At 48.9% G+C, this 22880-nt stretch overlaps 3 protein-coding genes across 17 annotated transcripts in view; 2 read left to right on the top strand and 1 right to left on the bottom strand.

Moving 5' to 3' along the window:
- C4h2orf81 (similar to human chromosome 2 open reading frame 81) overlaps positions 1-2581 on the top strand; it is a 6277-nt gene extending 3696 nt beyond the window's left edge. For 2 of the 4 annotated variants that reach the window (XM_006236784.4, XM_039108156.2), the window contains exons 2-3: positions 544-765; positions 1189-2577. In XM_006236784.4, the coding sequence (XP_006236846.1) occupies positions 544-765; positions 1189-2520 (1554 nt within the window). In that variant the 3' untranslated portion in view covers positions 2521-2577. Of the gene's footprint in view, positions 1-543; positions 766-847; positions 1070-1188 lie in introns of all 4 variants that reach the window. The other 2 variants (NM_001024330.1, XM_039108155.2) reach the window with 2 other exon arrangements.
- Wdr54 (WD repeat domain 54) overlaps positions 1-13404 on the bottom strand; it is a 23780-nt gene extending 10376 nt beyond the window's left edge. Inside the window, exon 1 of the mRNA XM_006236781.5 lies at positions 12360-13404. The gene's annotated coding sequence lies outside the window, so the exon portion shown is untranslated. The remainder of the gene's footprint in view (positions 1-12359) is intronic.
- The window catches only part of Dctn1 (dynactin subunit 1), a 32807-nt gene continuing 15596 nt past the window's right edge, over positions 5670-22880 (top strand). For 4 of the 12 annotated variants that reach the window (XM_063285663.1, XM_063285664.1, XM_063285666.1 and 1 more), the window contains exons 1-5: positions 18658-18965; positions 21328-21573; positions 21854-21932; positions 22095-22129; positions 22698-22718. In XM_063285663.1, coding sequence (XP_063141733.1) covers positions 18933-18965; positions 21328-21573; positions 21854-21932; positions 22095-22129; positions 22698-22718 — 414 coding nt within the window. In that variant the 5' untranslated portion in view covers positions 18658-18932. Of the gene's footprint in view, positions 5760-6270; positions 6292-18654; positions 18966-21327; positions 21574-21853; positions 21933-22094; positions 22130-22697; positions 22719-22880 lie in introns of those variants that run through there. The other 8 variants (XM_039107182.2, XM_063285665.1, XM_063285667.1 and 5 more) reach the window with 5 other exon arrangements.

The raw sequence follows: 22880 nt of genomic DNA on the forward strand, positions 1-22880 counted from the left end.
CAGTGATAGAGTATGCAGTGTCCTGGGTCCACTCTCCAGGACCACAATATCCACAGGCACAAAAGGCAACAAAGAGAGACCTTAGTGTGCTGCTCCATTCCTGTAATCCTAGAACCTAAGAGTCAGAGGCAGGAGAATTACTGCAAACCTGAGGTAAGCCTAGTCGACATAGCAAATTCTGGGCCAGCCAGAACTACATAACAAGATTGTTCAAAGCAAAATGAAACACGAGCAGAGGAGACTTCTTTGAACTGTCAAGAACTTGACACTGCTGCAAGGCAAATAACAGAGCTGTGAGTTGAGCATGATTGGTGTCAACTGTCAGTTTCCTTGTCATTAAAGCAGTCTTGGTGGCTGTTACGAGTATTAAATTAAGTGCTATACCTACAGAGTGTCTATCCGCCGCATCACGGACTTGAAGGTTCCTTGTCCCAGGCCCTTTTCTTTCTTAGAAAACATCTTGCAAAAGGGTCTTTCTAGCCCTTAGCCCATCAGTCCCACCCCCTTGGTTTCCTGTCCTGAGTACCCATTTCGTTCCTACAGAGGCAGGCGCGAGACCGTGGGGTGACCCGATCCAAGGCAGAAAAAGCCCGGCCACCCACCCAGCCGGTGCCGCAGGTGGACATCGTGCCTGGGCGGCTCAATGAGGCAGAATGGATTGCGTTTATGTCACTGGAGGAGGGCGAGGACATAGTGGGTGACATCTTGGCCGACCTTGTGACTCGAGTTATGGAGTGTGCCTTCAAAGTCTATCTGACCCAGCAGGTGGGCATAGATCTGGGTCTTCCAGACTTATCTTCTACCCTGCCTCTCCTGGCAAGGCTGAGACCCTCCCTCACTTCCACAGTGCGTTCCATTCACCATTAGCCAGGCTCGAGAGGCCATGCTGCAGATCACTGAGTGGCGCTTCCTGGCCCGAGATGAGGGAGAATCTGCAGTGGCTGAGGACCCCACGTGGGGCGAGGATGAGGAGCCCCTGGCATGCACCACGGATGCCTGGGCCCAGGGCTCCGTGCCTGTACTGCACGCACCGGCGCCCGTTGGTGTAGAGGAGCACTTCCACAACGAAGTAAGCCCAAGCCCTGAGCCTCTTTCCGACAGAAGTCTCCTCTGGAGCCGCTCAGGATCATGAAGTGAGGCCCTTTCCCTCCATTTCCAACGTCTTATTACCCTTGTGTGTTTCCCCAGGAACCTGGGAACCCGGACCAGTTCCTTATAGATTCATCGTGGTTGGGCAGAGAGTCCCAGGAGCCGACACAATCTTCAGAACCTTCTGCCGAGCCTAGAGTCAACCCGAGACCCACGCCCGCCATGGAAGTGTTTGAGGAAGCTGAGCCTCGGGATGCGTTGGAAGTACCCCACCGCCAGGAGAGTATCTTGACTGTGCCCTCGAAGGAGTCTTTACGACCTACTCTGGAAGTCCAGACCGTCCACAGCCCCCAGCTTTCTCCGAAGCTGTCCCAAGTAGTCAGTCTGCAGACCTGTGAGAGGACGGGCTCATCCTTCGGTTCACACCTGTCGCTGCAGGATCTTTACCACTGCGTGCCCCAGCCAGACGCCGCGGGGGACCGGCTGAACTTGAAGAACAAGGGCCAGCTCTGCCGCTCCTCGATAGGGTCGGCAGATAGGTCCCTTCTCAGTGTGCCCACGCCGGATGGGCCCTCCCCGTTTCTGCAGCCTGGAGGAATGGAACGGCGGCCAAGCCACAAGACGCCCACGATGCGCCTGGATCCCTCACGGCTGCCCCGCCACTGGGTGCGCCCCGTGGCCGAGGTCCTGATCCCAGACCTCGAAGCGCGCCCTTTGGAAATATATCGCGTGCGTCCGCGGAAGAGCCAAGTTGGGGCCTCAGCAAGCGAGTCCCAAGCCCTCGGCTCACGTACGCACTCCAAACTCCAGGTCTCTATCCCAAGGTTCCCTCTCAAGCGTTGCGCTACATTCCGTTCTTCCGGCCCGGATCCCACTTTAAACTTGGCCCAATCCTCACCATCCTTCGGGTCAAACCTGCCATTCCTCAGCCCCGGGTTCCGCTTCCTCGCTAGAAATCTAGTCCCTCCCGACGTCGCCAGTGCCCCGAGCCCCAAACTATGGCCCCGAGCTAAGTGGCCAAGTGGTTGGGAGCGGGAGGCGGAGCAGCTGGGAGAGCTGTGGGCGGGACGGACTCGAGTGCCTCCACAGGGCCAGGAACCTGTGGAAGACTCTGTCTCAGAGGACTCTGGATGGCCCCTAGCGGTGCCCCAGGTCCTCGAGGCTACGTCCCAGGTGCTGTGGAAGCCCATGGTTATTTCAGAAAACATGAAGCTGGTTCCTGGTGTGAGTATGTGGAACCGGGGCACCCAGGAGCTGCTCAACCCTGCTGCCATCCAAGAGGAGGCTGAAGAAGGCACCCCTCAGGCGCCTGAGCAGCAACCCATCCAGACAGGTGTGTCCAAGCCTCAGGTGATTATGAAACAGCTAAGGAACGAGACCCCCAAAGCCTGGCTGCTCCCCACCAAGCCTGTGCCCCACTCTGGGTCCTGAGCCTCCACACTGAGAACAGAACCTTGCTCAAAATAAACGCGTTGCGGCAGGAACTGACTGACGAGATGGTGCCATTTCTTCCAAAGCTGTCTATTCCCTTAACAGGACTCTGGGGGCGCCGTTGTCACGGTTTAGGAGATAAGGCCAAGGGATAAGGCGGCTCCCTATAGTTCTCTGCCCCCGCCCCCAAAACACTCGTTAAAAGAGAAGATCTGAGGACTGTAAGGCAGATCTGGCTCCCAGGGAGAACTTTGTCCTTTCACTATGGGAGGAAGTACACAACGGTGATTATAAGTATAGAGTGATTCCACACATGGGTTCGCTCTCCTTTTCCAGCTCCCGGAGCTTACTTAGTTCATCTTGAATGGAAAAACCTAATTTTTTTTCTGTTTGAGTTTTACTCCTGTGTTCAGGAAAATGAACCTAGAATTTTGCATATGACAGAAAAAGCACTGTATCATACAGACTTACAGGTAAAACACATATACATGACCAATAAATCTTAAGCAATTAAGACACACACATAAATATGCTCACATGTGAAACGTCCTATGTACCCCCGTGGTCGCACAACAGTGAACAGTAAAAAACTAAAAACAGGGTCCAGAAGATGGCTCAGCCAGTAGAGCACTTGCTATGTAAAGCAAAGCATTGAGGACCTGCGTAAAAGCCCCCAGCCTACACTCCCTATTCTGGGGAAGTTGAGAAGGGACAAGCCCTAGGGTTTGCTGGCCAGCCAGTCTAGTCAGAATTGGTGAGAGACCCTGTCTCCAAAAAATAATGTGGAGAGTGATGGAGGAAGAGACTTCAGGTCAACTTCCGGCTTCCAAATGTACACACATGGGTATGTGCACCCAAGACACCAACACACATGCACACAACTAAAACAAAGGAACTAGAGGAGTCCAGTCAATAAGTATGTACAGCCACAAATGAGGACCTCTGTTTTTCAAGCTATGTTATCTTGTAGCCCAGGACTGCTAGCATGCCATGGATCATGGCCTTGAACTTCTGATCCCTAAACCTTCCAAGTGCTGGGATTTCAGATACAGGCTTGTTCAACCAGAAAAGATTTACCCACTTCGTTTGAATGTGATGGCTCAGTGTTAGTTAAGAATAGTTACTGTCTGCTCTTCCAAAAGACCTGAGCTCAATTCCCAGCACCCGCATGGCTCAGCTCATAACCATCTCCACCAGCTCCGGCTCCAGGGGAACTAAGCCCTTTTCTGTCTTCCCCATGTGCCTCGTGCACAGACATAACATACATGTAGGCAAAACACTCATACACATAAAATGGATAAATCTTAGAGATTCTATAGAGAAAAAAAAAGGCAGAATGTAAGTCTATATACTATACTGCCATTGCATAAGAGATGAAAGGAGTGGAACTCCGTTCATTAGAGTTTGTGTTTAAGTAAAACTTTCACCAGATGACCAAGAAACTAATCACCTGTAGCAGGCAAGGAGGGTAGAGTAGGGTGGAACAAGGGCTAAAGGGAGCCTTCTCAGGGCATATGTTTTCAGGGGGTTTGAGATGTATTTTCTGTCAGCTTTCTCTGTATACCCCTGGCTGTCCTGGAAATAGCTCTGCAGATCAGGCTGGTCTTGAACCCCAAGATCTATCTGTCTGTTCTGTGGTGAAAGATGTGTGCCACCATGCTGGAACTCCCCCTTCCCCCTTCTTTTTAATTATTATTTTTTTTTTTTTTGGTTCTTTTTTTTCGGAGCTGGGGACCGAACCCAGGGCCTTGCGTTTCCTAGGCAAGCGCTCTACCACTGAGCTAAATCCCCAACCCCCTTCTTTTTAAATTGAGACAGGCTTTTACTATACAATCCTGCTGGCCTGGAACTTGGTGCATACAACAGGTTGGTCTTCAACTTAGAACCACCTGTCCCTGCCTTTAGAATACTGGAATTAAAGGCATGTGCCTTCATGTTTGGCTCAGTAAATACTTTAAAGTATTACTTTTATATTTCATTTAGTAGCTTGTGCGTGTGGTGTACACTGTATGTGTATATGGTGAGGTGTGTGTACGATATGTGGTGTGTGTGTGTATGTGTGTGGTCAGTTCTCTCCTATCTTCATGTGGATTCCAGGAATCAAACTCAAGTTGTCAGGCTTGTATGGTGGATACCTTTAGCTGCTGACCCGTTTCCAGCAGGCTCGAGTTTGATTTTCGAATGGTAGGAATGCATTGTATGTTCAGAATAATTAGAAATATTTAGGAGATGAAATAGCGGAGGTGTCCATTCTTTCCAGATCTTGTCACTGATAGTTATTTTACAAATAAGGAATGGTACTGAGAGGTCGTTACCAGCACAAGATGTCACACAGCTCGTAAACTGAAGGTGGAATGGAACCGGTCTGTGAAATCCTAACTCCCTCTCCTGCAGAGTTGCACATTTGCTTTTCCTAACTCATTGTAACACTTGGTACCTACTACCCTCAGGCTTCTCTAGAACATGGGGCGATCCTTCTGCCTCATGCTGACTAGCACTGGGTTGTCGCTAGTTTTATCTCAAGGGCTAGCGATGAGACACTCAAAACAAAAGGACTCTTGAAACTTTCTACACCACTTCAATGCTGCTGACCTCTCGGTTCTAGCCAGTTCAGTTCCTGGGGGTGGGGGCTGAGGAATGCTGAAGAGGAAAGAGAAAAGAAAGGGACATTTTTTTTTTTTTTTTTGGTTCTTTTTTTTTCGGAGCTGGGGACCGAACCCAGGGCCTTGCGCTTCCTAGGTAAGCGCTCTACCACTGAGCTAAATCCCCAGCCCCAGAAAGGGACATTTTAATTTATCTCTCCCTACTTCCTGTCAATAATTGTCACGTTTTGAGATCAAAACAAAAATTCTCAATCCTTCCCCAAGATCCTCCGCCAGCAGAGGGCGTTCACCCTCCCCCGCCTCTCGACCGTGGTCCTAATCGACTTCCCAGGCGTAGTGCGCATGCGCATGCTTACATGCACGCACCCCGCCGCAGGTGTCTAGCTCAGTGCCTTATCGATGTCTTCTCTGCCATGCTTGGCGAGACATTGTCAGCTAGGGCGGGGCTGCAGGAATGAGGAGACTGCTCACAGAACTCTAGAGATTACTGGGACCTGAGAGCTTTGGGGATCGATGCGGGAGCGGGCGGCACGCAGGGCAGTCCGTGGGGCGGGGCGGGGCGGAGCGGGGCGGGGCGGCAAGTCTGGGGCAGCGGGCGGCGGCGGGGCCGAGCCGGGCGCGGAGCCCTGACAGCAGGTACGCGGGCGGCGACCCCGCCAACTGTCTGCTGAGCAGTCCCGGAGCTCGCGCGGAGCTGGCGGGGATCCGGGGTTCGGGTTTGGTGGGCTCGGAGGGTGGGCGGCACCCCGGTTGGCGGGCGGGCCTGGGGCCCCACTGAGCGTTTCTCTCAGGCTTGTCCACTCCAGATTTGCGAGGGACCCCTGCTAGCCGTGACATCGAAGTGAGCATAGACTTTCTGTGGACACGTGGTTAGGAATTTGTGTTAAACGAAGACAAAAATTAATCCTAAAGGATTAAGACATGGGGGTCTGGAAATGCGTTTGATGTGAGTACGCCCTGTCCTGGGGTCCGACTAGGCTTGCAAAATGATCCTTGTGTAGTCGTCTTGTACACACATCCCTGGTCACTGTGGGCTGGACAACGGCTAAAGCACACAGATGCGAAACTGCTGTTTTCAAAGAGGCAGATCTTTGGACCGAAACTCATTTACAGCAGCGCAGAGAGCTGCAAGCGACTGTTGGCCCTTTGGTACCCTGGTGTGCTTAAGGTACTGAGAATGGAAGAACTGTGCCAGAAATTGGCGTTCTTAGCCTACTGTGCTACCAAAGCCTGACTTGCACTGTGTTTAAACAGATAAAGATAACCTAAAAAAAAAAAAAAACAAAACGAAACTATGTATGAAAAGTATGTATGAGTGTAGGTCCCTACAGAGGCCAGAGATGTCAGGCCCCTGCAGCAGGAGCTATGGCCAGTTGAACTCAGGTCCTCTGTAAGAATAGTAGGTGCTCTTAACCACTGAACCAGCTATTCAGCTCTGTAATTTTATTATGTAAAAGGTGCTTTGTATACATATATGTTTGAAAGTTTGTGGTTCAGGTTTTTCTCAGCAGACTATTTCAGAACTTTCCATTCAAGGTATTTATTTCTCAAGAGTCTCCAACTAGGTTATATATGCATAATTTCTCCAAGTAGACAGGGAGATACTGGATTTTTGTTTGTTCGCTTGCTTGTTTGCTTTGGTTTTGGTTGTGTCTGCTTAACATCTGGTGCAGTTTTGGAAATGCAGTTCCAGAAGTAGAAACCCACCATTTGTAAAGGGGCAGTGTATGCCAATGGTTTTTACTTTAATGAAGGTATGTGTTTAATAGAATCTGGTGAAATACAGCTCTCATCTAGTCTGCATTTGTAACAATCTGTTGCATCAGATTCCCAGGTGATGCTGGTTCAGGGACAAGATCTTAGTTGACAGACACATTTTTGCTACGTACTATGTAGAACAAACTATTGTCCTGGGTCAGTCACTTTATCCAGCTCTAAAAACAGGAGTCAGGATTTGGAGACATCTCAGCCTCCTCTGTCTCAATGCTGGGCTTCTAATCCCAGTCGCCTTTGTTGTAGTTGACTTCCATGCATGATACTCCGTTTGGCAGATTTGACAATTTGGCTTGAACATTTCTAATGATGGGGAAATAACTAGATAGTTTCTCTCTCTCTCCCTACCTGCACCCCCTCCTTTGAAATAGAGTCTCATGCGATACAGGCTGGCTTCAGACTCCCTGTGTAACCACAGCTGGCCTCCAGTGCCCGCTTCTCCCCGAGCATCCCAGTTGCTAGGATTCTTAGCATAAATCACCCTGCAGGGTCCGTCCTTGTCTAGGCTGTCTCTTAGACTTAAACCAAAGAAAAGCAACCTCTTTCCAGGTGTGGTAACACTCAACTTGGTTGTTGTCTTTGTTTTTTGAGACAAGATTTTTCTGTGTATCCCTGGCTGTCCTGGAACCCACTCTGTAGACCAGGCCTTGAATTCAGAGATCTGACTGCCTCTGCCTCCCAAGTATTAAAGGTGGGAGCTAGCAGGACTGAGCCTGGTTTTTTAGTATTCAGCTTTAACCCCAACACTTGGGAGGCAGAGGTAAGTGAATCTCTGTGAGTTCGAGTACATCTTGATCTACAGAGTGAGTTCCAGGACAGCTAGGGCTATATAGAGAGACTGTCTCAAAAACACAAACAAACAAAGTCAACTCTTTAATCCCAGCACTCAGGAGGCAGGAGCAGGCAGATCCCCATGAGTTTGAGGTTAGCTTACTCTACATATTGAACTCCAGGACAGCCATGGCTACTTAAAAGATAAAAAAGAAAGTTGGCTTCTAAGCCATGCTTGTGATACCTGTTTATAATCCCAGCCCCAGAGGCAAATACAGGAATATTTCCCTGAGTTTGGGGACAGTCTGGGCTACATAGTGAGTTTCAAGTCAGCCCCAGCTACAGAGGTCCTGCCTCAAAAAAAAAAAAAAAAAAAAACAACAACAACAACAACAACAACAACAACAAAAACTAAAGGAAGCTGAGGTAAACCATTGACTCTTATAGCATCAGGTGACAGATACTCCCAGCATTTTCTTCAGACTAAATCGGTGCTTAATTCTTTCATCTCATTTAAGAAAATCCATTCTTAAATCTGCCTCTGTCTGTACATAGATGAACTTTGAAGGGTGGGCATGGTGTGCAAGACTACCGAAAGCACTGGGAGCAGCTGCTTTAGGACAGACGAGATGCACACACCAAACCTGGAACCATTAGACAATGGTTGATGGACACGGGAAGAGTGGAGACAGAAAGGGTGTGGGTGCTGTGGGAAGCCTGGCTGGATATGGGGGTACAGAGGAGAAGACACTGACCCGAAGGAGTCCAAGGGACTGGGAGACGGGCAAGAGCATCAGCCGCCCTTTGGCTCTGTGCAGCCCACCAGAAAAGATCAGAGTTGCTGTGGCCTGCTTAGAGGCTAGGTAGTAATGGGGGACTGTCAGATGTCTGTGTGTGAAGGGAGAGGAAAACTGGGTTCTCAGTGCCCCCCACCACCCAGGGCAGCAGCGAGTTCTGGAAGCCGGTGTCTATCAATCCAGTGATCTATATCTTTGCTAATCGGAGTGTGTGTCCATGGACCAGAACCAGGTAAGAGACTGTCTGATGCAAACGCACCTTAGGAACTTTGCCATCTTGGGATTCTGGCTTTGGCTTATTGATATTTTTCTTGGTGTTCAGTAGTATTAGTTGAGGTTTGCATCCTACCCTTTTCCTGCCCTTTCTTATCTCACAGGGGCTTTACTGCAGGAGAGAGTGGGGCCTTGGTGCCCTCAGAACCTTTTGGAGAACATTCCTTCTCTGAGGTCTGCATTTTATTTAGAGCCTTCTGTGCTTGTGGTTTCTTTACCATGGAAGCACATGAGCTGAGGTGCCTGTCTGAAAGATCATGCACTGGCTCTGTGTGTGTGCGCATGTGTGTGGTGTGTGTGTGCATGTGTGTGGTGTGTGTGTGTGTGGTGTGTGTTTGTGTGTGCGTGTGTATGTGGTGTATGAGTGTGTATGTGTGTGTGGTGTGTGTGACTGTGAGGTGTGTGTGTGTGTGTGTGTTTGTGTGCGCGTGTGTGTGGTATGTATCTACTTCCCCCACCTTGTGTTTTTTTTGTTTTTTAAAGATTTGTTTATTTATTTCATTATGTGAGTACACTGTAGCTGTCTTCAGACACACCAGAGAGGGCATCAGATCCTATCACAGATGGTTGTGAGCCACCATGTGGTTGCTGGGAATTGAACTCATAATTTCTGGAAGAGCAGTCAGTGCTCTTTTTTTTTTTTTCTTTTCTTTTCTTTTCTTTTTTTTCCGGAGCTGGGGACAGAACCCAGGGCCTTGCGCTCGCTAGGCAAGCGCTCTACCGCTGAGCTAAATCCCCAACCCCCAGTCAGTGCTCTTAACCACCAAGCTATCTATCTCTTCAGCCCCTGTTTGTGTTTTTGTTTTTTGGTATGTTTGAACTTGGTGTGATGTCTGCACATCTGTGTCTGGCGTGTGTCTCTGTGCATGTCCTGGAGGTCAAAGAAGGTATTATTCTCTAATGCTCTGATTTACTCCTTTTTTTGTTTTGTTTTGTTTGGATTTTTTTTTGTTTGTTTGCTTGTTTCTTTCTTTCTTTGAGACAGAGTCTCACTATAGGCCTTTTGAGGCACCCAGCAGACGCCTGTAATGCTGTCTTCACTCTGGACGCTAGATCTGAACACAGGCCTTTGTGACTGCACAGCAAGCGCTGTCTTAATCACTCAGTCACTCTCATGGGCTATTAAGGGTAGAGTCATTCCTCTGATCTGTCCCTGGCCTTGTGCCTAGAGCCTGGCTGGCACAATAACTGTGGGCAAGGCACTGTGCTCAGTGCTTAGACACTTTGGGGTAAAGCCCTCTGTCCTAGGGGAAGGTTGGACAGGAGATGGCAGGCAGTATTTTCAATAAAGTGTGGTACTGTAACAAAACTTTGTCCAAGGTGTCTGTACAAGGGCAGAAAGGAAACAGCAGGCTCTTCAGGGAGAAGTTGGGGAATTCAGGAAAGAGGCGACTGTTGAGCTCAGTAATAATGGATGATGTGAGTTCCTGGTGATTCTCTTTTATATTTGCAGGGCAAAGGGCTTGAAGTAGATCCAAGCAGCCAGAATGGGGGAACTTTGGCATCAGAGGAGAGGTTATTGTTGTTCACAGTGAAGTTAATAAAAAAATTATTATATGTTTTACGTGTGTGTGTGTGTGTGTGTGTGTGTGTGTGTGTGTGTGTGACAACTTGTTCGAGCTGGTTCTTTCTACCATGTTGGTCCTGGGAATCAAACTCAAGTTGTTAGATCTGGTGGCAGACTTATCTACTGAAGCACTTCACTGCCCTCACCACAAGTCTTTAAATGAGGATGGCGTGACTGTATTTTGGGAAGCTGACTGCAGAAGGAAACTGAAGGGGTAGAATCTGAGTTCAGGATACTGGGAGGCTAAAAATGGATGTAATGGGGAGACTTACCATAGCAGAAATGTTCTAAGGCTGAACTGAAATTAGGCAACATGGATGGAGAGGACAGATGAATCGGAGAGAGACTCTGGCAACAGAATTAACGCAAGTAATGATTAATTGCTTCAAGTAAGAAGGTATTTAACGTGGGTAGACTCTGGTGTCAGTACCATAGAGGAAATGTGGAAGAGAAGTCTCTGAGGGGGCAGCTGCAGATGTGTTGGGGCATGGTGAACTTGAGTGGTTTGTGATGCCTACCAGCAGGGTACAAATGTGGGTCTGAGTTTCAGCGTCCCTGCTGAGGGTTGGCGGAAGAAGGTGGTTGGGAGGGGAGAGTGGGTTCTTCCAGCCACACTTACAGAAGGCAGGGGCAGACAGAGGAGTCAGGGATTGGTGTGCATGTGAGCAAGGCTGCTTGGGAAGTCAGGAGGGAGAGCATTTCCAGGGAAGGAGCCTCCGTCTTCATTTGCTTCAGGATAGCCACACCACATGAGCTTGACAAATGCATCTGGAGGTTGGGGGTCAAGATATCATGGTTACCAGGGCACTTTCACTTTGAGAATGTGAACAGCTCCAGAGGAGTAGTGTGCGCTCGATGGCACTGAGGGCTGCAAACTCAGTATGGCAGACAATGGAAGGGTAGGTAGATATGCTGGGGTGGCAGCCTGGGGAGGACATGGTAAGGACTAGAAGTAGTTGTTCCTAGAATTGAAGAAGCCAGGGCAGGTTCTTGTGGTGATTTGTAAGAACCAGCAGGGGGTGCAGCTGAAATGAAGGTCTTCAGAGGAGGAGACAGAGGTCAGAAGAAGGGAGGGGGAATGAATTTAGGAAGAGAGAGGCAACAGTGGATGCGAGGGAATTCTTAGCTGACAGGCCCAGTTTCCTTTCTCTGCAAGGCTGTTTGCTGAGGGTGGGTGGCCAGTGCGAGCTCCATCAGGAAAGATGCTTGGGTATGGTAAGAGAAGCTAGAAGGAGTTGATCAGAGTAAAGAGAAAGAGCCTTAGATAATCCTTGGGAGTGTGGAGGAACCTGTCTGAGCTGGAGTCCTATGTTTGCAGGCCTCCTCACCTCACAGTAATGATAGTGGCTGGCTCTTAATGAGTGCTTCACTCAGTTCTAAGTGCTTTCAGACTGTGCGTGCATGCATGCGTGTGTGTTGGCAGACAACGGAAGGGTAGGTAGATATGCTGGGGTGGCAGCTGGTGGAGGACGTGTGTGTGTGTGTGTGTGTGTGTGTGTGTGTGTCAGAGAGAGAGAGAGAGAGAGAGAGAGGGGAGGACAGGTGTCACTGCAGCATGGAACTCACTAGCTGTCCACTCCAGCTTTGAACTGCTAAACCCTCCTGTGGTTTCCACAAGAATCCTGTCAGCACATTGCTGCTTTATTGGAAGGAAAGTTGAAGCATACAGGGTTGTTAGGCTTAGCATTCATGTTTGATGAGTATCTATTGCAGAAATGGGAGTCGTTCTCCCAAGGCATCAGAGAAGGGAGATTAATGGGCAGGGAGGTGGGGTCTGTTGCTGCCACAGAGGAACTCTGAAATGCTAGAGTGATTCCCAGCATCGTGATTAGAAAGATGACTGGTGGCTGCTTGTCAGATATCACAGGGTAAGACAGTCACCTGAGATCGTGACCAAGAGGCGACACCTTGTTCTCATCTCCATCCTGTACCCTGTGTTACAGGATGGTTCTTAGCTCACCTGAGTTTTCCCACTTGGTGTTGTGGGTGAGCTCTGCAGGCAGAGCCTGCCTGTGGTGAGCAGAGGGAGATGCATGGATAGGGAAATAAACTCACCTTTTTTTGCTGCAGCCACTGGAGCATCTCTGTGTCCTTCCTTTTGGGGTTGCTATGGATACGCCTTTGCATGGTGTTTGAGGAGATTGATTTCCATTATGATCCAGTGATGACGTGGGTTTTAAAAAGAAAGGATGGCATGATCTGTTTCAGAGGAGTGGCTGGTGAGCTGCCCGAGCGGCAAGAGGCAGAGGCTCAGCCGAGGTGGCTGAGCCTTTGTTGGCTGCCTTGGCTTTTGCTGAAGTTGTGAAATGGTGCATCTACCTCAGTAGAGCGCAGTCTCAGTGCTCCCGGCCCACTGGGTCCTAGTGCCAGGATCTTGCTGGTTGATTTATGGGACAGAGCTAAGCTGGAAGCTGCTTGGAAACTAAACAAGTGGTACTCTGTCAGTGAGAGGGTTGCTGCTCTTCAGGACTGGATAAGAGGGAGACGGTGTAACTGCAGCCTCCTTTTCTGGATCTTAGAGGTGGACCTGGAAATCCCTGGGTACTTGCTGGAGTGAGGGCGACTTTGAGAGTGGAGAGAGCTCCAGTCAGATTGGGAGTATGCTGCAGACATTTCTGGGGATAAGGAGCTGGACAGGTGAAGAAAGCCTATTTAGGATGCTCTCCCATCTCTGTAAGGCACGTATTGGAGTAGGACCAGGACCAAAAGCTCCGTGCATGACATATTGCTGTGTTCATTTGAGCTTCTAGTCAGCGTCCCCCACGAGGGAGCAGACCTTTCCCTGTTGGACTCTGGGAGGCCGTGTGCACATTTGTTCTTCATGGGTGGTGCTTTCAGAGTCACTTTGGCTCTGTCGTCAGACTGCCTAAGTTTCAAACCAGCCCCTGCTTGGGTAGGATCAGAGAGAGTAGAAGAGAGGGTTAGCCCAGGATCAAAGTTTGGAAACATGAGACTGGAAAGTATTTGAATATTGAAGGATACTGAGGTGCTGGTAGAGACAGTATAGAAATGACAGAAGGATCCAGTAAAGTGGCTTCTCATCCTCACCTGCTCTCCTTACCTCACCTCCAGTCTGTGTATGTCCCTGTTCAGAAAATTCTCCAAGACTTCCTTAGTTACCAGATACTGAGTACTCCGTCCGCTATTGTAGATAGCTTAGCAGTATTCAATATTGCTGAGGAGGAAAATGGATTAGAAATCAGGGACTGTCTTTCTGCTTAGGGAACGTGCAGAGTCCAGGACCAGGGATGCTGTCAGGAGCCCAGGAATCCTGTGGCAAGAGCATGCTTCTGTATAGCTCTATAGCTCGGCTTGTGTCAGACTCGGGCTCAGCGTCACTTATGGGTGGAAGTAATACACTAATCATAGTGTGCATGCGTGCGTGCATGCGTGGGTGTGTGCATACTCCAGAGGCCAACATCAGAATGTCTCCTTAATCAGAATGCCCTCCACCCTCAGTTAGGCTGGGTGCCCAGCAAGCTCCAGATCTGTCTGCCTTCACCTCCAACACTACTTTACAGATGCGCACAGCCATGCCCAGGTCTTGTGTGGGTTCTGGGGATCTGAGCTCAGCCCATCATGCTTGCACAGCAAGCACTAATTACTGAGCCATCTCCCAGCCCCCCTTTCTGGTTTTTGTTGGCAATATTTTAAACTTTTCTTGACAGGATTGGGCATGGGACTTGGGGCTATCACATGCTAAGCAAGTGTTCCAGTGAACCTATACTGCTTAAAATACTTTATTTTGGAATAACTAGTATATTTAAATATAAGTGTAAGGAAAAACAATGAAAAACTGGCCCGATGGCTCAGGTTTGTAGTCCTAGCTACTTGAGAGATTGAGGTAGGCAGATTATAACTTCAAGGCCTGCCTGGGCAGCTTTTTGAGATTTTTGTCTCCAAATGAATAGCACAAGACCTGGAAGATGGATCTGTTGGCAAAATGCTCGTCATGCAAGAATAGCAACCTAGGTGTGATTCCCCAGGACCCATGTAATCCAGTAATGGAGAGGGAGACAGGAGGATTCCGGAACTTACTGGCTAGTTCTTCTACCTAGAATTGGCAGCCTCCAGGTTCAGCCTGAGAGTTTGGAGAGTAACTGAGGAAGAAGCCTGATACTGACTTCTTGCCTCCATATTCCTCCAAAAATACCCACAAATAAAGAAATAAAAAGTTTTAAAAAGGGCTAAATATGTACAGTGCTTACCTAATGTGCACATGAGATTGACAGTTCAGTTTGCAGCAAAACACACACACACACACACACTCATGCACGCAGACACATGCACACAGGCACACACACATATATTCACACTCATGCCCAGAATAATAGAGATGACACATCCCTTTCCCAAACCCCTTGTTTAATGACTGTAAAGCTGTGGCCGTGTCTCAGAAGGACACGGACACTGTTGCAGTGACTGAGTGGTTCCATCACAGATCCCTCGTGTTGTCTTTATAGTCCTGCCTCCTTTCCCCTCATCCTTAACTGCTGGTAAGCACTCACCTCACGCAGGTCCACGTGGGAACAGATGACAAACACATTTTAGTGTGCATGGTTAAATTTGCTCTAGAAAGGCCCAAAGAACACCCCTAGTTTCCCTTTAATGTTTAGGTCCTCATTCTTTTTTCTGTGTTTTAAAAAATGCTTTTATGTATACACAGTGTGTGTGTGTGTGTGTGTGTGTGTGTGTGTGTGTGTGTGTGTGTGTGTGTGTGTGTGTGGTGGGTGTCTGAGGAGGCCAGAAGAGTCAGATCTGGAGCTGGAGTTATAGGTGGTTATGAGCCTTCCAGTGTAGATTCTGGAACCAACTCAGGTCTTCATTGATAGCAGCAAACATCCTGTGTGGCCCCTCATTTGCTAACCTTACATTCATTTATTGCAGCTTTGGAGTTTCTGCTGTGAGCCGGTCATCACTGATGTGTGGGTACACTGCCACAGAAGCACCTACACCTGACTGGGCACAGTTTGTGCCAGGCATTGCTACAGATCCTTTGCTTAAATCGTAACACCTTTTAGGGGTTGGGGCGTTGATGCTATGAGCTAGTCTCTCTCTGTACTCCAGTGTCTAGTATGGCTTGCTCTCCAGCTCCTGGCTGGTTTTCCTTATTCTTTGTAACATCCATGCGAGATAGAGAATGCCTTTTTGTGTGGATTGTGTTACCGTGGCTCAGTAAGTTAAACATCTTGCCCAGAGTCCCGCAGGTGAGGAAATATGAGAACAGAGCTGTGTCCAGGGCTGTATGTGAAGCCCATGCCAGCCTGCTGTCCCCTAGTGTTGCATCTGGCACAAGGCCTCCTCAGACTCCTTTGCTCTGGCTCTGGCTCTGTCTCCCTTCTCAACCATGCTCACCCTGCAGCACGCTCTTTGCTGTGATGCTGCCTGTCCTTGCATGTCACTCCTGTGTCCTCTCTACCCTGCATGTCTGCTCTTCCTAAAGCAGTCTCACTATGCCATCCCACAGCTCAGTCCATCTGTCCCTGCCTGATGTTAAACTCCCTGCCTACCCTTCTCACTTCCTTGTGCACCCCAGCATGTCTGTTTATTGAGTACCTGACTCCCTGCACTGAGAGGTTGTGGACTTTCCGGCAGAAGACTTTAGAATTTGACCCAAGAACCCAAGCAGATACCTTATACCCCTGTCCATCATGTGTCATAACTTACAGGGCTTCTGTGTAGCCCCAAACCAAACAGAATGCTCCAGAACTCAAGGCACAGTCAGGTGCACTCCCCACCCCACTTCACCTTTCTCCTGTGTAATATTTATTGTCTATACAGTTTATGTATATCTAGTATCATGCCAGGTAGCACTTCTTTGGAATTCTATAGTTTTCCTACTCCTGAATGTGCTTTCTCTCCTTGAGTCTTCTAACACTAAGGAGATGTGTCAGATACTCCCATTTGGTAGAATGAACAGCTCTCAAGGAGGAACGCACATTCACGCGCCATGTGCCCAGAGCAGTGAGGCTGCTCTTACAACCGGGTTCTCATTGTGTTACCCTGGCAGGCCTGGGACTCCCAGTCCTCCTGCCCCTGAGTGCTGGGACTGCAGGTTGATGCTCTTTGGGTGTTTTGCAGTAGTGCAGTTCAGAGCCTGACCTTGGAAGCCTGGAGATAAGCGAGGGACAGTGAGGGACAGTAGGGGCAGTAAGGGGCAGTGAGGGGAAGTGAGGGGCAATGGGACGTACCGAGAGTCCGGGAGCAGGTTTGTGCTTTCCTGTGTAGCTTCAGGGAAAATGGGTCTCTAAGCCTCAGTTTCCTTGTCGGGATCATCCCTGGCCTGCCTCTGGGTTATTGTGATATAACCCAGTATGGTGATGTGGTGTTCATAGCTAGTTTTTATTTGAGCACTTATATTTACAATACAGATAACTGTCCTAAATGTTTTTATTTAAGCAGACGTGTGCGTTTGTGTAATCATTTATTGGCAAATTTAAGGATTTGTTTTTCATTATGTGTATGGCTGTGTGACTGAGTGTGGACCGTACACAGTGTGCATGGGGAAGTCAGAGGAGTCAGATTCCCCAGAGCCACCTGATGTGGGTGCTAGGAACCAAACCCAGATAGGTCCTCAGTGAGAGCAGGACATACTCCTAACAGCGTAGCCATCTCTCTAGTCCTTATTTTTATTTTTAAAAAGGATTTATTTTATTTTAAAGTGTGTGGTGTGTGTGTGTGTACATAAATAGAGGTTCTTACAGCAGCCAGAGGCATCACATCTTGAGCTAGAGTTACATGTGGTTGTGAGTAGCACAGCATGGCTCATGGTAACCATGGTAACCATGGTACCAGGGTAAACTCAGGTCCTCAGCAAGAAGAGCAAGATCCTTTAGCCACTGAGCCATCTCTTCAACCCCTGTCCTAAATATTTTAATTTTTAAAGTTTTATCTTACATATATTTGTATCATGTATGTACCAAGCCCTTGGAGGTCAGAGAAGGGTATTAGATCCCCTAGGGCTGGAATTTAAGGACAGTTGTGGACCTCTGTGTGGGTGCTGGAATGAACCTATGTTTCCTGCAAAAGCAGCTAGTGCTCTTAATTGCTGAGCCATCTCTCTAGCTCCAACTTCCGTTCTACCCACTGAGCAATCTGCTGAGCTTTTTTTTTTTTTTTTCTTTTTCTGTTTTTCGGAGCTGGGGACCGAACCCAGGGCCTTGCGTTTTCTAGGCAAGCGCTCTACCACTGAGCTAAATCCCTAACCCCTCTGAGTGATGTTTTGAAGTGTGTTCTGTAGATTGTAGATACTCTGAGTGGGTTTAGTATGGTCGTCTGGGCAGGGGTGGATAAGGAAGGGAGAGCAACCTGGAGACTGCAGGGAAGCAGAGAGGTAGGTCCTGATGGTTCTGGGCAGATATGAAGATACAGAGAATGTTTTGATTAAGAGTTAACCTAGCATATAAAGTGACTGGCTTCATTATGGCGTTTTTACAGGTGGTCACCACCTTCTTGCAGAACTGCAGTCTTGTCAGTGAAGGAAGACAAGTATGTTCAGGGATCTAGGTCCACATCACAGCCAGGGGGCCCAGTGGTTAGTCCCCAGGCCAACTTTGCTAAGGAATCAGACCCTAGTCTTTGATCTGTGAATAATAAATGAGGTAGCATGTGAAAATCTCTCTTACTACTAGAATAAGTAGTTTCATTAAATTAACACCATTTGTTTTTAAATTATGAAGGCACTATAACATAGCTAAGGAATTTTGTGAGGTATAGAACTATAAAAAATAAGTTAGCTTGTTGGGTCCGATGTTAGAAGACAAGGTCAAGGATATAAGAGATGAGGACTTGGTCCAAGGGAACAGTGAGGCCTTAGCTTTAGAAAACTGTCTTCAATAATCCGTTGAATGTGACATCTTGGGATCTGAGCCTGGCCTGACACAACAAGCAGAGGAGAGACAGAGTGACTATGGGGACCTCTGACGTTGCAGGAGTGAAGAGCTGGGACACTTCCTGGCTTTCTCTGTGTGAGCATGCTTCTATTTCTGCCCTTCTGTACTGTTTATCTGGCCAGGGTAAGGTGGAAGTTCAGACCCTGGTCATGGAGGATTGGACCTGGGTCCAGATCTCTCTTTGGTAGGGTGACACAGAACAACAACAGAAGGGGCTGGGAGTCCTTGTGAAGGCTGTAAGCAGCTGATCATTTTGAAGTGGCCCTTGATGCTTGGGGCCTGCTGAAGCCTCACTTTCTGGGGCTGGGGACAGTGACAGTGAAGGGCACAGGTGGGAAAGAAGTGTCAGGGCTCCAGAGCCCTGCGCTCCAGTGCTGAGGATTTTTTGACAACCCATCCTTGGGTTCAGGTGAAGGAGGGGAGCACTAGGACCCAGAGGCCAGCACGCTTCCTGACAGTCTAGAGCAGCACTAGCGCAGAGTGAGACTCATCAGCTGGCGAGCGGGGCTCAGTGTCTCTGGGTTCAGGAATCCTTGGGCAGTAGAAGGGACTTACTCCTCAGCCCCATCACTGCCCCTACCCCTCCCGAGGGAGGCCCATGGATGGAGGGAGGTCCGTTGCTGACGGCTTCTGAGCCGGTCCATGCAGGCCCATCACCCTGACCCCTCCTGCCTAGGTTTCTGCCTTTCTCTGTCTTTGGCTAGCTGGGGGAGGGGGTAGAGTCCGGGTGAGCAACATGGCCCAGAGCAAGAGGCACATGTACAATCGGGTAAGTGGCCCCAGTCAATATGGGATGGCCCTGGGAGGGCTGCTGGAACAGGCCTGGTGCCTGTGGACATCACTTGTGTGGGGGCTGGGGAGGCAGGTTGGCTCTCAGCTGAGGTACTCACACACTGGGCTTCTGAGGAGCCTTCAGGGCCCTGACAGTGGCAGGCTGGACAGGCTACCCCACCCACCCACCCACCCACCCAGTTGGGTCCTAACTGGGACCCAACCAGACTTGACCTCTGACTACAGCTGGCTCTGAGGCTTGGGATTGCTGAGGGGTCCAGTCTGTCTTTAACTGGCCTGTGGGTCAGAAGGCCTTGCTGTGAGGCCCTTTTCAGATGCCCTGGTCTGCCTCTGCTCTCTCCTATGTAAGATTAGATTTGCGTCTACAGTTAGAGCCACCTGATTCTGAGAGGCGTGTTGGGAGGTGTGGGAGGGTCTTTCTGAGTTTGTGTCCAGCCTTCCTATCATTGGCAGCTTCCTTTATTGTCAGGCCCATGAGATTTTCATTGTCCCTGGTATGGTTTGAGGTCCCCATATCCTTAGGAGCTCTGCCTTACCTTACTGGTGGGGCTCGGTGAGGAAAGGGGCTAGAGGGTGACAGCTCGCAAGGGTTTGACTTCCCAGGCTTGGGCAGGACTCCTTTCTGAAGCTAACTGTGCCGTGTGTGTTTGTATGTGTGTGTGTGTGTGTGTGTGTGTGTGTGTGTGTGTGTGTGTGTGTTTGGGGGGAGTAATAGGAAGGAGCCCCCTGGAGTCTTTAGGCCCATTGGGGGGTCACATTTTCTTGCCTTATTTATTTGCTGTAATCTCTCTGGTTCATGGAGCAGCTATTGCTAAAAATGGCTTAGGTGTGATTTTCTTCCAAATCATGGTCTGATTTGGGACCTAATTTTATGTGTTCTGTCATCACGGATATGTAAGAAGCTGGGTACAACCCAAGGACAGTGTCTTTGTACCTTTGCTTGCCCAGATGAACTACTGGTCAGGGCTTGAGGACAGTGAGGGGCTAATTTGAGGTACTTTGTTTGTTTGTACTCTTTTTTTTTTTTTTTTTTTTGTGACACCATGGCCTCCAGAGCTTGGGGGAGAGCAGACAGAGTAGGACATGGCCAGGAGGAAGGAGCTGGTGAATGGGCTGTAGTCAATAGCCCAGCAATGCCAGGTGGATATGTAGATGGACTGACATCATCAAGGCACAGTGGCGGTTGTGAGCCTGGAAAGAGGTGCAGTTCTATTCTTCTGAGAAGTCTAAGCAGATGTGCCGATTGATGCATGCCTGTGAGCCCAGCATTCAGGGGGCTGAGGCAGGAGGACTGCAAGTTCCAGACCAGCCTAGATAGTACTGACAGTCTGTCTACAATGAACAGTAACAAAAATTGTAAAAGGCACACACACAAAGAGGAGGAGGAGGAAGAAGAGGAGGAAGAAGGGTGGAGTGGGGTGGCCAGTGGAGAGGGCCACCCCTGAGCTGCTAGCTTTCTTAGGTCTGGTTCCTGGGGCTGGGTTGTGGGGATCCTGGTCTGAATTGAGTTGTTCGCTTGTTCTTGTCCTTTCCTTGGGGACAGTACACCCTAGAAGCAGCCAGATGGTGATGTTCAAAGATGTTCAAAAATTTGTTATACAATTTAAATATAAATTCTTTTTAAAAAATTCCAGTAGATTCTAGAGAATGTTAGAGTTTTGGTTTTTAAGATTGTTGTTATTGCTGGGCGATGGTGGCACACACTTTTATCCCAGCACTTGGGAGACAGAGACAGGCAGATCTCCAAATTTGAGGTCAGCCTAGTCTACAGAGTGAATTCCAAGACAGCCAGGACTACACAGTGAAATCCTGTCTCTAAAAAACAAACAACAACAATAAAAGGACTGTTTTTATTGTTCATTTTTGTTACTATTTTTCCCTAGAGGTTTGTCTTACTGTAGGCTGACTTGGAGCTCATCATGTAGCCCAGGCTGGCCTCAAGCTCTTGGTAATCCTCCTTGGTAATCTTGGTAAGTCTAAGCTGCCCAAGTGCTGGAATCCCATATGTGCTCTATCAAAACAAGCTTTTTAAAGATTTCTTGAAACAAGGTCTCATTATATTGCCTAGGCTGGCTTTTAGCTTATATATAGCCTGGATTGGCCTCAAACTCATGGCTAGCCTCCTGATTCTGCCACCCAGGTGTTGAAATCCTAGGTGTATGCCATTCTGCCTGGCTTTGGCAAAGTTTTGGACATGTCACTGATGTTTTCAGAGGAGAGTTTGTGGGCTCACTTTGCCCTGAGAATGGAGTTTAAAGATATGACTTGTGGTAGTTTCTCAGTCCAGGGTCCCATCTAGAGCCTCTGACTGACCATGCTGGTGTATGGCTTATTTGCAGACGCCCAGTGGCAGCAGGATGAGTACGGAGGCAAGCGCCCGGCCCCTGCGGGTCGGCTCCCGTGTGGAGGTGATTGGGAAGGGCCACCGTGGTACTGTGGCCTATGTTGGAGCTACACTCTTTGCCACTGGCAAGTGGGTGGGCGTGATCCTGGATGAAGCAAAAGGCAAGAACGATGGTACCGTTCAGGGAAGGAAGTATTTCACATGCGATGAAGGCCACGGCATCTTTGTACGCCAATCCCAGGTAATTCACCATGTGAACCTGTGCACGTTGTACACATGTGGTGCTTGTGTGTGCGCAGTGCCTGTGTGTGTGTGAGTGCGAGTGCACTCACACGAACATCTGTCGCTTGTGCTGCTAGTGTGTCCTTTTCCCTAAGTGGAATGAGAGGCTGTGGTTGGGAGAAAGGCAAGATCAAGTCTAGGGGAAGTACTCTGTATCCCAGCCTGCTCAGGAGCTCAGGAGGGACCCATGTTATAGGCATTCTTAACCTGACTGCTTTGAGTATGTTCTTTGGTCTCAGATCCAAGTATTTGAAGATGGAGCAGATACTACTTCCCCAGAGACTCCTGATTCTTCTGCTTCAAAGATCCTCAAGAGAGGTACTAGTTACATACTGACTTTGTATCTTCACATCCAAGTTTCCCACCCTTCTAATAACAGGGTGTCTGCTCTATTTCCTTCTATCCTTTCCATCCCATTCAGAGGGTTCTTACCCCTTCCCCTTTGGATAAATATATTTTGTTGTTGTTTGCTTTCTACAGAGGGAGCTGATGCAGCTGCAAAGACCAGCAAACTGGTGAGTGGTTTGACAGTGTAAGGGAGGAACACAGGGAGGGAGGAAGCCCAGGGCTGAGTAGGTGGAGGCCGTAGATGGGTCTGGGTTGAGTTAGACTTGTAGTCGACTAACTTCCCCTAGAAGGACACATTCTGGGTATGAATTGCTACATTAGGACTAGAATATAGGTAGTAGAGAAACTGTTAGAATCTAGACATTTCAGGTCAAATAGGATTGAGCTGAGGGGGGATTGGAAGGACAGGCCTAAACCCAAGAGTGTAGCCAGCTTTCTACCTTCTGGTATCCAAAGATGCCAAGACAAGATGGTGTAAGGGCAGATAAGGTGCGGTGTGGAGGGAGAAGCAGATCTTTTGTTCACAAGTGTTGTAAGATGCATGCAGAGGCCCTTTCCAGCTCCCTTTGCCTCTTCTGCAGAGGGACCCTTGAGGAACCCCTTCTATGCCCAGGGCTTGATGCTTACCTAACCTCCCTCGAGTGTGTTCACCTGAGTTGACGTTAACACTTATGCACAGGATGTCTGTCAGGCCAGTCTGTTCTCTAACTCTGACCTTTCCTGCTCCTCACGCAGCGGGGACTGAAGCCTAAGAAGGTGGTGTGTTTACTGTTGTGTCTGGCTGGGTGGGTGGGCTGTGAGCTCCTCCCACTCTCTTGCATGCTCCTCACCCCAACTGCTGCATGCATGTGTGTGTAACCATGGGGCTGGGCTGGCCAGAGGAAATGGCAGTTTGTCTTCTATCAGGTTGGGGGACCA

The sequence above is a fragment of the Rattus norvegicus genome, chromosome 4, assembly GCF_036323735.1.
Source record: "Rattus norvegicus strain BN/NHsdMcwi chromosome 4, GRCr8, whole genome shotgun sequence".
NCBI classification, from domain to species: Eukaryota; Metazoa; Chordata; class Mammalia; order Rodentia; family Muridae; genus Rattus; species Rattus norvegicus.